The sequence below is a fragment of the Pteropus alecto genome, unplaced genomic scaffold (assembly GCF_000325575.1).
Source record: "Pteropus alecto unplaced genomic scaffold, ASM32557v1 scaffold49, whole genome shotgun sequence".
In the NCBI taxonomy this organism is placed as follows: Eukaryota; Metazoa; Chordata; class Mammalia; order Chiroptera; family Pteropodidae; genus Pteropus; species Pteropus alecto.
In genome coordinates this window covers 272510-287142 of record NW_006443131.1, presented here as the reverse complement: position 1 = coordinate 287142, position 14633 = coordinate 272510, and the positions used below count along the sequence as shown (strand labels likewise).

Here is a 14633-nt window from a genome sequence, read left to right as displayed (position 1 = left end):
GCCCCTCGTGTCACGTGGCCACGGCTCCGGGAGACAGATCGCCCCGCCCCCGGCCTCCGCGCCAATCAGAACGAGCCTCGCGAAGGGGCGGGACCCTGGGGCGCATGCTCGCTGGGGCCCTGGGCGTTGCTGGGCGGAACCAGCGGGAACGGGCACCTCTCGGACCCGGCGGAGGGCCCGGATGTAGGAGAAGGCCGCTGTGTTGCGGTTTCGGACTTCCGTCCTCTTTCTTCGAGGCTGTTGAAAGGGCACTGGAGCCAGGAGTAGAGTCGCAGAGACGGATGTCGCCAACCATGATAAAAACACCCCCAAGGATCAGGATGAATGGAGGCTCTCGAGGTGTTAGGATGAGGGAGTCGAGGTTACATTAGGCGGTCTGGGAGCGCAGAGAAGGAGCCTAGGTTTCTGGGATCCGGCCTCGGGGCCGGGTCCACGGGCTGGCCAGGTGCTGGGGTGGGTCGACATCCTGTGTCTGCGGTAGTTGGCCTGGAGCCTGGGTTTGTGGCGCTTGCTTCAGCTGCTGTTTGAGTCAGTCATTTCATCGTTCGATGGCTCTATTGGCCGGTGGGTGACGGGGTATGGAACGTCCGCCATGTGCCCTGAGAGGGTGGCCATTGTAGTGTTACTTGGGTAGCAAAAAGTTTCTTAATCAGAGTGAAGCACACAGGGTGACCAGGAACACAAAGGCGGGCATGGTAGTTTCGGTGTCCGCATATCAGGCTAGAAAGTGATATCATAGTCTGAGTAGGTGTCAGCTGTAATGAGGCACCATTGGTGCCCGTGGCTGAGGGCCAGAGAGCCAGCGTGATCAACCTACCAGACCTGGGTGGGTCCTGGTTTGCAGTTAACGTGTCCCAGGTCTCCTTGTTGTCAAGAATCACAAGACTGTACTTACTGTGTCTTTAGTATTGGCGTCTTCCAGGATTATCCCTCGGGCACTGGCCCATTCTTATGTCTGAGGTTGACTTGCATGTCCAGTCTGTTGATATATCCAATGGCCGATTGGTGTGATCTACTGGGCACAAGCTTGATTGGCATGAGAATTTCATTCATGTTTCATTTTAAAAGATCCTTTGTCATGAGCACACACCTGAGAGGTATATATTTGTTCATCCCAGGCACCAAGCTACTGTTACAGTTCTTGTCCCCACATGGGGACAGTCCAGTCATTCAATTGCCATTCTCTTAACTAGATGGTTATGCCCTGGCCCAGTGAGAATATTGCAAGGTATGGTGTAGGAGGGCCTGAATGGTTATCGCCACTACATGTAGTTTGGCCTATTGCATGGAACATCCATGTTTAATCCCTGTCAAAAGATGGCCATTTCTTGGCCAGATGGTAGCTGCAGCCCAATGGATTCCATATGCTTTTAGCTTCATAGAGCCACCAGTAAGCTGTGCAATATGATCAGCAGGCATATTTCTGAATCATAGGTCCCTGGGAGCCATATGAGGAGTCAAAGCATCACTGGTGGGTTGCATGGTCTCTTTTAGTAAGCTATTTGTTCATAGAGTCTACTGGTCCCTTGGGGTGATGGAGCCAGGTCTCGGACGTGCCTTTTGCACTGGAGCCTGTGTGATTCCATTGGCAGGGTTCGTAAGCACTCAGGTAAGAATGGCACGTTCAGGTCACAGTGTCACCTGTGCTCTAGCCATAGAACATTTGGCTTCCGTCAGCACCCAAGTGCCAGCAAGGAGCTGCTGGTTAAGAGAGGTGTATCTGATAGATGTCTCAGGCGACTAAGCTGCAAAATATAAGGCCAGTGTACCCCAGTGGCAGTTTCCCGAAGCCACAAACCTAATCAGCGTGTGGGGGGGTTACAGACACCCGTAGTCTTATCAGGCTAGCAGGATCCAAAGGTCCCAAGGGCAGGGCCTGGGCCACAGCTTGTTAAACAGCTTTCAAGGTTTGCTGCTGCAGAGGCCTCTATTTAAAACTGGGTGCCTTGCAGGTCACCTGGACTAAGGGAGCCAAGAGAGCACACCGGTGGGGTACACATGATCTCTAGTACCCAAAGAAGCCTACTAGTGGTTGGACCTCCTTTTTATTAGTAGGTGTAACCAGGGCCAACAAATTTTGTTCAACTGAATCTGGGAAACGTCTTTGGCTTCTTGGCCAAGTGACCCCTAGAACTGCACCTGCTGTGTTGGGCCCTGCACCTGATTCAGGCTTATAGCCCACTGGACCTTACTATCAAGATATCAATGTAAAGCATGACTAAAACTTCTGTGGGGTCTTAGGCTTATCGAAGGTCCAGTCCCGCTCACTGGTGACACATTGCAGGGGAATTAAGATTTTATATATATATATATATAAAATTTTATATATATATAGTTCTGACCCTCATGCCACAAGGGAATAGATAAAGAAGGCTTTGGCTAAGTCAATAACAACATACCAGTCTCTGGTATGGCTTGTCACTGTCTCAGTGATGGTGATGACATCCGGCATGACAGGCACCAGGGGCAGAACCTTGACATTCAGCCTGTGAAAATCCACTGCCATTTTCCATACCCAACAGACTTTGTGTCCAGCTGAACTGGACTGGTGAATCGTGACAAAGTAGTATAAAGGACTCCTGCTTGGACCAAGTTCTGAATTAACAGAGCGAAATTCTTTTCCCCCTGGGACTTGGTGTTTTGTTTGACAATAATTTATACATTTGGGTACTGTGCTATTAGGTGCACATATATTTATAATTTTTCTATCTTCCTGGTGAATTCACACTTTCATCATTATATAATTACCTTTCTTTGTGTCTTGTGACAGTTGCTGACTTAAAGTCAACTATGGCCACCCTGCTCTGTTTTGATTACCATTTTCCTGGAATATCTTTTTGCATCCTTTGACTTTCAGCCTGTACGTCTTTACATCTGAAGGGCGTCTCTCGTAGACAGCATATAGTTTGAACTTTTTAAAGAATCCCTTTAGCCACTCTATGTCTTTCGATCGGGGCGTTCGTCCGTTTCTATTCAGAGTGCTTGCTGATGGGTACTGGCCATCTTGTTCGTTGTGCGTCTTGTGGCTCTTCTGTCCCTCTTTTCCTCTCTTGCTTCCCGCCAGCTCTGTCCCAGGTGAAGTGCAATGAGCTGACGCGTCCATTTCAGTGTGGCTCTTCTTGACTACACGTCTGCTTGGGAACTGCACCTCTTAACTGGTTTCTGGAGGCCTCCCAAAGGCTTTGGGGACCATAGAGCGTTGTTACGTTGGTGTCTCTGTCAGGGAACAAGGTCTGTGGCTTCCCTTTCTGCCACTTGCTGTGTCTCTTCTTGTCAGCACTACAGGGGGCAGGGTTGAGGGGTTGGGCTTTGGGGGAGACTCAGCTCTTCTCATCCATCTATCAATAAAGACATCTGTCTAATTAAAAAACACTCTTGCCCTGAAAGCTGAATGTGTCACCGCCACATGCCCCAGCCTTTTCCCTAACGCTGACCCTGCAGGAGACACCTCCTTGTTTAGCTTATTGTGCATTTTCTTCTTCAGTTCTTGTCTGTCTCTCTCACGCCTTCCAACTGGGAGGTGGCTCCAGGAGGGAGGGAAGTTTTATATTTTATTCTCTCTTGAATCTCTGTTCCCAGAAAAGTCCCATAATAAGGTGTGCTCCAGAAATACTTGCTGGCTGATGAAAGAAGAAATTATAAAAGAAGTGACTTGCCCCTTCTGAGCACGTGTGGGATGTTTTGAAATGCTTACTTGTCTTCCTTTGTGCTTCATGTCGGGGGCGGGAACATGTCCTTCCTTCTGACCAGCATGACATCAGTTCAGGCAGGCGAACTGACCAAGTTTCAAAGAAAAAACAGCACTGCCCTCTCTGAGGCTCGAACTCAGGACCTTCAGATTATGAGACTGACGCGCTGCCTACTGCGCTAAGAGGGCGGCTTGACGCACCTTTTCCCCCCGATCAAAATAAAAGCAAATATTACTTTCAAAGTCCTACCACATCACCAGTTTCCAGTTTTCAATTGATCCTACTTGAAAAATCACTCCATATGACCCAGAGGTGCACGGGAAGGACTCCGCCCAGAAATGGTGGGGTCCACGCCTCTCTGGATTTACCCAGCGACGGGACCTTCTGGACTACGGGACCGGGGTCCGCCGTGCTGCCTTCTGCTCTTCTTGTGTTCCAGTGATGTTGTTTCCTGCCGACGGGGGTCTCAGTCGCTCTCGTACTTTCCATGGTTTCCTTTGTTGAAAAGACACATGGAAGCGCCCGATTCATATCAGTTTACAGGCTGGCAGAATAAATAGTCTCAAATTTGTCTCCAGTCCACACTGTCTGTCTTACTCCATATCTCCACTTGGATCTACATGACTGGACAGTTGCATACAAAAAACACAAACAATGTAATAAAAAGCCTCCCTGCTTATTCTGCCTTATGTGCCATTAATTATACCAAGAGATTTGTGGAGATTATCTCATATAGTCCAATTGAATTTTGGCAACAAAACTATGTATCATTATCTGCCCTTTCCACATATAATGGAGGTTCAGAGAAGTTAAATCACATTCCCAAGGGCCCAGAGCTGCAAAGCGGCAGGGCCTGAATTGAGAAGCAGATCATTAATTTCTAAAACTTGAGCCCTTCCTCTGCTCTAGCTCATCATCTCTCTCTGTTTTCCACAGTAGCTCATACATCCACACACCAGAAAGTCTAATTCCCAACCTCCTCTGTGCTGGCTTTCCAAGTCAGCATTGACTCTTCCTTCTTCTTTGAACCTAACACCCAACAACTTGCCAAATACTGAACATTAATCTCGTGCAACTCTTTTGAATCATTCAGTTCCTTTCCACACGTTCACTCACTGCAGCAGGCTCAGTGAGTGAGACGGAATCTGACCACCCCAGAGCTCAAGAGCTAGAAGGGTGGACAAGGATGAGGGATCATCCACTTCCAGCTTCAGCACTTTCAGCCTTCCTGGCATTTACAGCTAAATAACCCTTTCTAAAACACCAGCTTTAGCAATGTCACTCTGAGGCACTCTCATTATTCCTGGTTTCTTGGTTTTGATGTATCTTGATTTCTCTCAACTCATTGGCCCTTCTACCTACATCATGGTTTTGCTCTATAAGGTCGATTAGATCCATTGATCGGTGGTGGTGTTTACATCTTCAGTACGTTTGCTGACATGTTATCTACAAGATATCTACAAGAGTGTCAACATCAGCAACTATAATTGTGGATTTTTTCCCCTCCCCGGTTTATCAGTTTTGTTTGTGAGCTCTACATTTGAGAGTGCACATCTAGGACAGTTACATCTCTCTGATGAATAGACACTCTGTGATTTTGTAACATCTCTTTCTCTACCTGGAAATTATCTTTGCTTTGAAATCTGCTTTGTCTCATATTAACTTGTCCAGTTCAGTTTTTTTCCCCCCTTGGTGCTTGCATGGTTTAACTTTCCTTACTCTTTACTTTTACTCTACCTAAGCCAATATATTTGAGGTGGGTTTCTTATAGTCAGCACATGTTTGGGTCATAGTTTGTTTTTAATACATTCTGACAATCTCTACTTTTTTAAAAAAAAATTTTTAAATTTTTTTAGGCGAGGCAGCCCTTGGTTGACCTCACAGATTGCAAGGACCTTGCCAAATCCCTTATTTTTTAATTTAATTTTATTTTTTACACCTGCGGCACCTGGTCTTCCTAGGTGGTCTCCCATCCGAGTCCTAACCAGGCCCAACCCTGCTTTGCTTCTGGTGACAATCTCTACTTTTTTAAAAAAAAATTTTTAAATTTTTTTAGGCGAGGCAGCCCTTGGTTGACCTCACAGATTGCAAGGACCTTGCCAAATCCCTTATTTTTTAATTTAATTTTATTTTTTACACCTGCGGCACCTGGTCTTCCTAGGTGGTCTCCCATCCAAGTCCTAACCAGGCCCAACCCTGCTTTGCTTCCAGAATCAGACGGGATCAGGGTAGCATGGCTATAGACCAATCTCTACTTTGAATTAATGTGTTTAGATGATTTTATATTTAATGTTCTTATGAATATGTTTGTATATAGACCTATCATTTTATACTTTATAAATTGTTCTCTGTTTTTCATTCCTCTGTCTTCCTTCTTCCCTTTGGCTTTTAAAAACATATTAACATTCTGTATTAATATGTTGTTTATTTTGCTCTGTCTTGTACAATGTTTAGTAAGCGGTCTAGGTATTAGCATTGTAAGTGCTTAATATTTACAGTGTATTTTAGAGTCAATATTGAACTATTCATGTTGAATATAGAAATCTCCTCACCATTTAGGTTCTTTTACCCTACCTTCTTTGTGTTATGTTTATAGTACCTCCAGATACAATGACAACTCATCACTCAAAGTTATAAAATTTGCTTATGATCATCAAGTTTACTTCAAAGATCTTGAGAGCCCAATAGTCTATTACCATATTTACCTAGATATTTCCTATTTCTGCTATTGTTTCTTCACTCCTGATGTTCTAAATTTCCTTCTGTTATCATTTTTCTTCATTTTAAAATCTTTGCTAATTCTTTTTTAGCTGTCCCAGTACCAATGAATTGTCTTAGTTTGCCTTCAAATGAGATGTTTTTCAGACCATTAGGTCTGAAGGATATTTTTGCTATACATAAAATTTCGGGCTGGTGATTCCTTTCTGTCAGCTCAGCGCTTGAAACATTGTCTTTTATTTCTTTCTAGCACCATGGTTTCGGGTAAGAAATCCCCAAACACGCAAATGTTTGTTCCCCTTCCCTTTTCATCTGGCAGCTTTCATGGTTTTTTCTTTTCTTTAATTTTTAGCAGTTTGACTGTAATATGTCTGGATGTGGATGTTTCGGGGTTCATTCTGCTTGAGATTTTCTGAGCTTCTTGAATGGCGGGTTATGCGTTTTGCGCTTTCCAGGACCGTGTCAGTTCAGTCCAGGGCCAAGCTACAGAAGGACACATGGAGAAAAATAGCAACTTGGTATACCTCCGCCTTGAGGGATCACAGCTCCTCTGAAGAAACAGAAAACGAATTACAGATTGGTAGCTCTAACTGTACTGAGCGTAGAGCCCTTGGCAGCCTTGTGTTGTCCATGCCCATAGGTCAAAATCCGAGGGAATGGCACGTTCGAAAAGTGCCAGGTTTTGCCTTTTACTTCAAGGGGTCAGAGGCTTTGAGGGTGCCACCCCAAAACCAAGGTCGGAATAGCAAAACCTGGAGAATGCGGGCGTCGATCCCGCCACCTCTCACATGCTAAGCGAGCGCTCTACCATCTGAGCTAATTCCCCGGCTGCTGCACTGCTTTTTCCCTCCAATTTCCCGTTTATGAGAAGATGTGCGGGCTCCGTCGTTCACCGCTGTTTAAGTGGCTCAGGACAAAAGGAAAGTCAAGGCCGTTAACACCGAACCTGCACCAATAGCGCATCCTCTCTAACAAAGTCTTCATAAAGAAAGCAAGGGTGCCCCGTGCCGAAAACACAGAGGGACACCGGAAATAATATACACGGCTTAAAAAAAAAAACTCCCCCCTCTGGGAAGGGGGAAGATGCGCACGTGCCGAGGGGAGATGCGGGGGAAAGTGCTCCCACGCACGCAGGGCGCAGCGCCCGCAATGCCCCATGCTCCTGTCCCCCTCACCTGTGTGACGGGCAGCGCCGGACAAGGCACAGCGCACGCGCTGCCGCACAGCAGCTGCCTCGTGGGCCAGCGAGCAGCAGGTGATTCTGGATGGCGCTTGGAAAGGGACCAGCTGCCTTCTCCCTGGTCCTGGCACTGCCCCTACCGCAAGGGACAGAGGCGCCTGGACTGCCGTCTCAGCCTGCCCCTGCCCGGGCGACCCCAACCGCTCCCTTCCGGAGCTAAGGCAGCCGGGCCCGGCCGCCAGGTGGACTCACCTGGGCGGCCCCGCGCAGCGCTGCTGGGTGGAGGTCCGAGCGTCCTGCCCTGTGCGTCCTGCCCGAGTCCCAGAGCTCTGGGCTAACTAACGCTCGCCGTGGTCAAAACGTCAACGTCAGAAGTGTCGACCCCTGGGGCGCATCTGTCCCCTCTCCCTGTTGCCACACAGTTAACTCAGCCCGGAATCAGCCGCGCCGGGTTGCGGTGCGTGCGCGGCGATGAGTGGGCGGCGCGGGAAGGAGCAGCGGTTGGCGAGGTTCGGCTCCGGAGGCGGGTACGGTCTCCCGCCATCGCCGCCCCGCTCCGCCCCGCCCGCCGCCGCAGCTCAGGAATCACCTGGAAGAAACAGGAGAACCAGAAGTGTGGTCACCTTCAGAGCATTGCGGAGTACACTCCACGTCGATGTTAAAAGGGCACCGAGTTCTGGCATTAGAACTGGGGCCAGGAGATGGCAGGAGGGGGACCCCAGGGCGCCGGCTGGTCCTGGTCCTTGGTCTAGGGCCCGTTTACACGCCTGTGAATCCATCGGCACAGCCCGCCGGGATGCTCACTTACAGCTGTGCTGCTTTGTATGTGCGCCTCTGGCTCTGGACAGTCATGTCTCACCGTCATGGCCCAGAACTAGCTCTGCCTGTAACACTGATCATGTTTTGTCTCTGGGGCTCTTTGTTTCTTATTAAAAAAAAAAAAAAAGCCATCCTAATGGGTATGAGGTGGTATCTCATCGTGGTTTTGATTTACTGTTAACGATTAGTGACGTTGAGCATCTATTCATGTGCTTATGGGAGTGAGGGGCAGCCCTGTGCTTTCCCTGAGACAGAGCCTGGGGGAGCAACAGGGGAACTTTTAAAGGCTGAGTGGTTAAGACAGTTGCCCCCTACACCTTTAGCTCAACTGCCTGTAGTATGTCATGGGTTTCGCCTGTTTTCTAGCAGGGCAGGAATCTCATTTAAAGGACAGATTTTGTTCTCTCCACTTGAATGTGTCCAGAGCCCACATACAGAAGGGAGCTGAGCCTACAGTGGGTGTTTCGGTGTTCGCTGGATGATTAGTATCAGGAAGGCAATCGGCAGGCCCGAGGGACAGCACATCGGCCCTGCCTCGCCCAGGGGAGACCCCTGAGCTAGAGCTGCCAGATTCCACGTCTCCCTCCGCTCCACGGTCGGTGAGCGCTGCAGCTGTGGAAGCCGTGGCCTGCGACCGGAGGGGACAAGGTCGCAGGAATAGGAAGGGGCTCTCGGGTGGTTTCCCACAGCTGGTGACCATTCAGAGATCTCAGGGGTACAGGCAGGGCTGCGCCCTTTGCCATTTTGTCCACAAGAACTCAAAAGGTCACAGCGCACGGGAGGTGGTTGCCCAGTTTGTGGTGGTGGAGCTAACACCTTGACCCCTGGGCCCGCAGGTGTCGGGAAGGAGACTAGGGCTCCTCATCCAGGAATTGTCACCTGGAACCTGATGGGGGCCAAGTCGTGTGGGGAGACAATGATCCAGGCAGGTGGAACAGCCTGGGTAAGGATATGGTGTCTTAGGACAACTACATATAGAAATCTAGTATATGGTAAAAGTGGCATTTCAGATCATTGAGTAAAAGGTTTTAATGATAGCTTTTCAGTCAATTATATTGGAAATTTGGAAAAAAATAAATTAGATCTATTTCTCACACCACACACAAGAATAAACTTGGTGCCACAAATATATATTTGCAACTTTCTTAATTATAAATTTTTAAAAATATTTAAATCTAAAAGACAGATGAAACAGCTTCCATGCCCCGCCCCCCTCCGAATCGATTTCTTGCTGGTGAGTTTCACAGCCTCAGTATCCCTCGGAAAACGGAGGGGAAGTGGGCAGCCTGACCCCCTAGAAGCCACCCCATAAGTACACAGGCATTTAGGGGATCAGAGCTCACGGTCCCTCGCACGCGGTGACCGGGACACGAGCTCACGGGCGCAGGGCCCCTGCAGCATCGAGGGGGCGTCACCCTGCAGCCCCCTGTCTTGTTTCTAGAAGTGTTTACTCACCGTGAGTCAGGAGTCCGGATGCGCCCGCTCCCCAGACTCGGAGGGGACCCCGGGCCCCTGTCGCCCAAGAGCGACCAGGCCGCAGGGAAGGGGCGAAGGCCTGGCACGCGTGTTTCCATCGCGTCCTGACGGCTTCCTCGCAGCTCCCTCCACCCCCGGCCCCGTTCTCCTCCATGGTGTGGAAGGAAAGAAGGGGACCCTTGTCCCCACGTCTTCAGATGTCTCCCAGCCACGTCCCAGGGCCTCACCACCCAGGACGGCCGGTGAGTTCCCGAGAACAACGCCTAGAAGCATGTGCTCCCAGCGACGAGAGTGTGGGGACGAGGTGGCCGAGTGGTTAAGGCGATGGACTGCTAATCCATTGTGCTCTGCACGCGTGGGTTCGAATCCCACCCTCGTCGGCCAACAGCGCAAGACCGGCGGTAGTGCGACTGCGTAACTTCTCCCTGAACTTTGGGGTCTCCCCTCCGCCGTTGGTTGGGTGTGGGTCACCTGCCCCGTTTTAGGCCCGCGCAGCTTCTTTCTCCTTTTCCTCTGACTCCCGCCTCGCTGAGCGAGCAGGTGAAGCGGCCCTTGTCACAGACCAGGAAGTAGAACGAGGGTTTCGCCCGCCTCCCCGAAGGTAATCTCCAACTTTAGTTTTACTTTTATCACTTGAATTTTCTTCGTTATTTATCACCAAGTTTTGCTTCCTGAACGCCATTGTCTACCTATATCTGAACTTTATATAAATAGAAACATGTTTTTACTTTTTTAATTTTTTCATTCATGAAATTCTGTACGTTTTATTATTGATGCCATAGGTGTGTTTTATCTATTTCCATTTCCGTATAGTGTCAGTATGAATATACCATGACTTATTTATCGTTTGTATTCATCATCCGTTGCTGTGTATCCAATTACCCCAAAACTTAGTTGTATAAAACAACATTTATTATCCTCCAATTTCTGTGGCTCAGGATTCTAGGCGTGGCTTTGCTGGGTCCTCTGGCTCAGGGTCCCTCGCCAGGATGCAAAAGCGTGGGTAGGGGCTTCTGGTATCCCCAGTCTGCCCTGAGGAAGGATGAACTCCCAGGCCACTGACGAGGCTTTTCGGCAGGACCCCTTTCCCTGTGGACTTAGATCGAGGACCTGAATCTCTACCAGCCGCCATCCGAAGGCATCTCTCAGTTTCTTGTCATTTGGGTTCCCCACAGCACATCTCATGACATGGTGGCTTCGTCAGAGAAAGTAGGAAGAGCCGGAGGGCGTGGAAGCGCGACAGAAGCCACCATCTCTTATAATCTGATTTTGGAAACGATATCCCACCACTTTTGCTGTATTCTGTTCCCCGGAAGTGGTTCAGAGAATGGCCGGAAGGGTGACGTTGCCTTTTATGTTCGGGATCATCCACTGAAGGAAGTTCTTCCTTCAGTGGAAATTCCATTTGGCAACAGGGGAACCAAAGAATATCCTTTTGCTAATTTATTCAGAGATATACTCTGTGCCGGGCACTGTTCTAGAAGCCGGGAAATACATCAGTGATCGAAATAGAGAAAGAAAAAAAAAGGAAAAATACAGCTGTTGATGGACTTACATTCCGGGGCGGGCGGGAGAGGCGGGGAGGATGGTGAAGACAAGCACGTGAACAGGTAAAATACTGATAGTGAGTGTGTCAGATCTTGAGACATGAAAAGAAACGGTAGTGAGCAGGGAGAGGAAGCGCAGACGGTGTGGCCCAAGTGTAAGATCACAGTCAAAGGCCTCGTCGACAGGATGAGCGCTGGGCGTGAGGACCTCAGTGCCCTCTTCACACAGCGTGGAGTCCACATCCCAGGGAGGGAACTGGACTTTGGCCACACGGCTGTCCAGACCAGTTCAGCCCCTGGGCATCTCCTCTCAAGGATGAGCACGAGGCTGGTTTTCAAGGACAATGCAGCCATCTGCATTCCCAGTGCGGAAACGGGTTACCCCTCCTGGGACCATGAGCTCAGCTTCCCCTGCCCAGAAGTTCCAGCCACTCTACTTACTAACAGGAAAGGGTTCCAACCTAGAAGGCGAGAAAAGCAAGAGACAGAACCGCAAGGGGACCGTGTGACCGCTGGCCATTTGAGCTAAGAAGTGAAGAGAACTCACACGTATGCATTCGTGTTTGTATAAAGAAATTCCAGAGTGGTGTGCAGGAAGCTGATAAACGTGTTTGCTGTGATGGGGGCACCGGGCACTCGAGGACTGTGCTGGGAGCCGGATCGCTTACGATAGTCATTATATGTCCGATTATTAAACTCTAGCAATGGCCTGCCTTACAGAAACCGCAAATCAAAACAAAGTTTTAACTGCGTTACCCTGAAGGCCCAACAGTGTGCCAACGCGCGATTCCTTTCGGTGTCGCCCTTTGTCGACCGCAAGAGAAATATATTCGTCGTCTTGGCTTTCTTTTGGAGGGAAATGGATTATGCACACAAAAAGTACACGAAAGAGAATAACGTCCCTCCGAGTGCCCAGCGCGCGTGCTTCACCAACTGCCGACGTTTTGCCATATTGTTTCATTCTCCTGCCTACGCTGGGCAGGAGGACAGTGTAAAGAAATCACAAACTGGATATTTCGATCATGAATGTTTTCGCAAATGTCCTAAGAGACACAAACAAGATTTTCATACTTAAGAAAATTTTTAAATGATTAGTAACATCATCCCAAGTCTAGTCCTTTTAAAAATATCCTCAATCGCCTCAAATATTTTTTTTACAATGATTTTGTCTGAATTAGGATTCCATTAGATCGACATATGGCATTTGCTTGCACTGTCTCTTAAATCTATTTTAAGTCATAACATTTAACCAAAAATCTCCAAAAAAGAGTTAAAAGAGTTTGTTCTTTGGGAAAAGATTGTGAAACTATAATCTAGGCGATGGGAATTTTCACTGTTTCTGGACTGTCTTTGCTTGTAGATGTTTTCTGTGAAAAGTACTCAGGAGAAAAAAAGTTGTTTCCCAAAAGGAAAAGAAAAAGTAAGACCATACTTATATTTTCTATTCAAATTTAAGTTAAAGGACTGTGGATGTGAGAAATGTCCAAAGCTGTAGAGAATTTGTATGAGTTTATCTGAGCCTGACTGATGACATATGCCGGCGAGCAAAACCTCAGATTCTCCGGAGACTGGCAGTTCTGCAGTCGCCTCCTGCGTGTGGAATGAGGGAGGGAAGGTCGGAGGTCACATGAAGTTGCGGAAAGCGAGGTGCAGACAGCTCGGGAGACCATGTGCTCCTGGGAGGGTGGTTGTGCTCTGGGGACCTGACAAGGTTTGCTCCTGGCATTGTCCGGCCATGTGAAACTAGATGCACCCGGACAATGGGCGGGGCCGGCTTACAGCCCAGCGAGCCTTTTACTGAAGAAGCCCTAGGCCTGGGCCTGACTGCCCACCTTGACTTGCCCAGTGAGGGGGTGGGGTCAGGTCACCCTGTGAAATTACTTGCCATAGAACCCCCCTTTTTCATCCACAACATTTTTTTCCTCTAGAAATGAGAATCACATCCCTTGACTAGCTAAATTTGCCTTTTTTCTTCTAACTTTCCATTTCAATTCTTTGCTTCTAATATCATAAATATAAATTATTCTTCTGGTCCTTTAATCCCTTTCACTAACTAAAGGAACTTTAAAATAGAAACTGATTTTTATTCCATAAGAGAGACTGGGATAAATGTTCAAGCTTCTTTGCCTTCATTGGACCCCAAAAAGTCGCGTTTTGTCATCTAACGTTTTCATCATGTGCATATATGGCAAGGGAAAGGAGTATTCCAACTACAAAGCATCTGGTGTTTCTCAGACTGAAAGTTTTACTCCCCAAATCCCTTTCTCTCCAAAGAAAATTGAGAGGAAACAATAAATCTCATCCCCCGAAAGAAATATAATGTCAAAGAAAAGGCTGACAGGCCAGACGGACCACCTGACAGCGTTGTCACGTGCCTGCACCTGGGCGCTTCCTGTATGCCAGGACCAATGAGGCCGCGAGTCCCATTCTGTCCTTGGCACGGGACCCCCAGAGTGTCTGAATTCGCTTCAAGCTAAAATTTTCATAACTTAACCCTGGTGCTCATCAGAACTGATGGCAGAGCCCTTTCAAAGGCAAGGCGTTCTTAAATGATAGCGAAACGCTCAGGAAATTGTTTCTTTACACAAAGGAGTTCCCGAGCTTTGAAAGGGGCGGGAGACGTTACTTCTGTCCTTAGTGGAGCTCGAGCTTACCGCGACCGCATAGGACAGGTTCTCCAGACTGCTCGGCAGACAGAACGAGAGAGAAGGCACAGCGCAGAAGGAAAACAAGCACCAGCTCACTTTGAGAAAACGTGAATGGCTCTGAAAAGAGCCTTTGGGGTCAGCGGCAAGGGCGATCGGGCGCGCGTCTACTTGGCGCTGGTGTACTTGGTGACGGCCTTGGTGCCCTCGGACACGGCGTGCTTGGCCAGCTCCCCGGGCAGCAGCAGGCGCACGGCCGTCTGGATCTCCCGCGACGTGATGGTCGAGCGCTTGTTGTAATGCGCCAGGCGCGACGCCTCGCCCGCGATGCGCTCGAAGATGTCGTTGACGAACGAGTTCATGATGCCCATGGCCTTGGACGAGATGCCGGTGTCGGGGTGCACCTGCTTCAGCACCTTGTACACGTACACCGAGTAGCTCTCCTTGCGGCTGCGCTTGCGCTTCTTGCCGTCCTTCTTCTGCGCCTTGGTCACCGCCTTCTTGGAGCCCTTCTTCGGGGCGGGCGCCGACTTGGCGGGCTCGGGCATGGTCGGGAGGA

At 48.9% G+C, this 14633-nt stretch overlaps 1 protein-coding gene and 3 non-coding genes across 4 annotated transcripts; 1 reads left to right on the top strand and 3 right to left on the bottom strand.

Annotated features, from left to right (window-relative positions):
* Positions 1–3804: 3804 nt before the first annotated feature.
* TRNAM-CAU lies at positions 3805–3877 on the bottom strand. The gene has a single exon. It is a non-coding gene; the product is annotated as a tRNA-Met (tRNA).
* A 3283-nt stretch (positions 3878–7160) lies between these two features.
* On the bottom strand, positions 7161–7233 carry TRNAA-AGC. The gene has a single exon. It is a non-coding gene; the product is annotated as a tRNA-Ala (tRNA).
* A 2947-nt stretch (positions 7234–10180) lies between these two features.
* TRNAS-GCU lies at positions 10181–10262 on the top strand. The gene has a single exon. It is a non-coding gene; the product is annotated as a tRNA-Ser (tRNA).
* Positions 10263–14202: 3940 nt separating this feature from the next.
* On the bottom strand, positions 14203–14627 carry LOC102893460 (histone H2B type 1-K). The gene has a single exon (XM_006923461.3). It carries the CDS (start codon positions 14620–14622, stop codon positions 14242–14244), a length of 381 nt encoding a protein of 126 aa, XP_006923523.1. The 5' UTR covers positions 14623–14627; the 3' UTR covers positions 14203–14241.
* Between the last annotated feature and the right edge of the window lie 6 nt (positions 14628–14633).

What these genes read in the sequence shown, in the direction of transcription:
- LOC102893460 (XM_006923461.3), bottom strand. Translation starts at nt 14,622, where the DNA reads ATGCCCGAGCCCGCCAAGTCGGCGCCCGCCCCGAAGAAGGGCTCCAAG.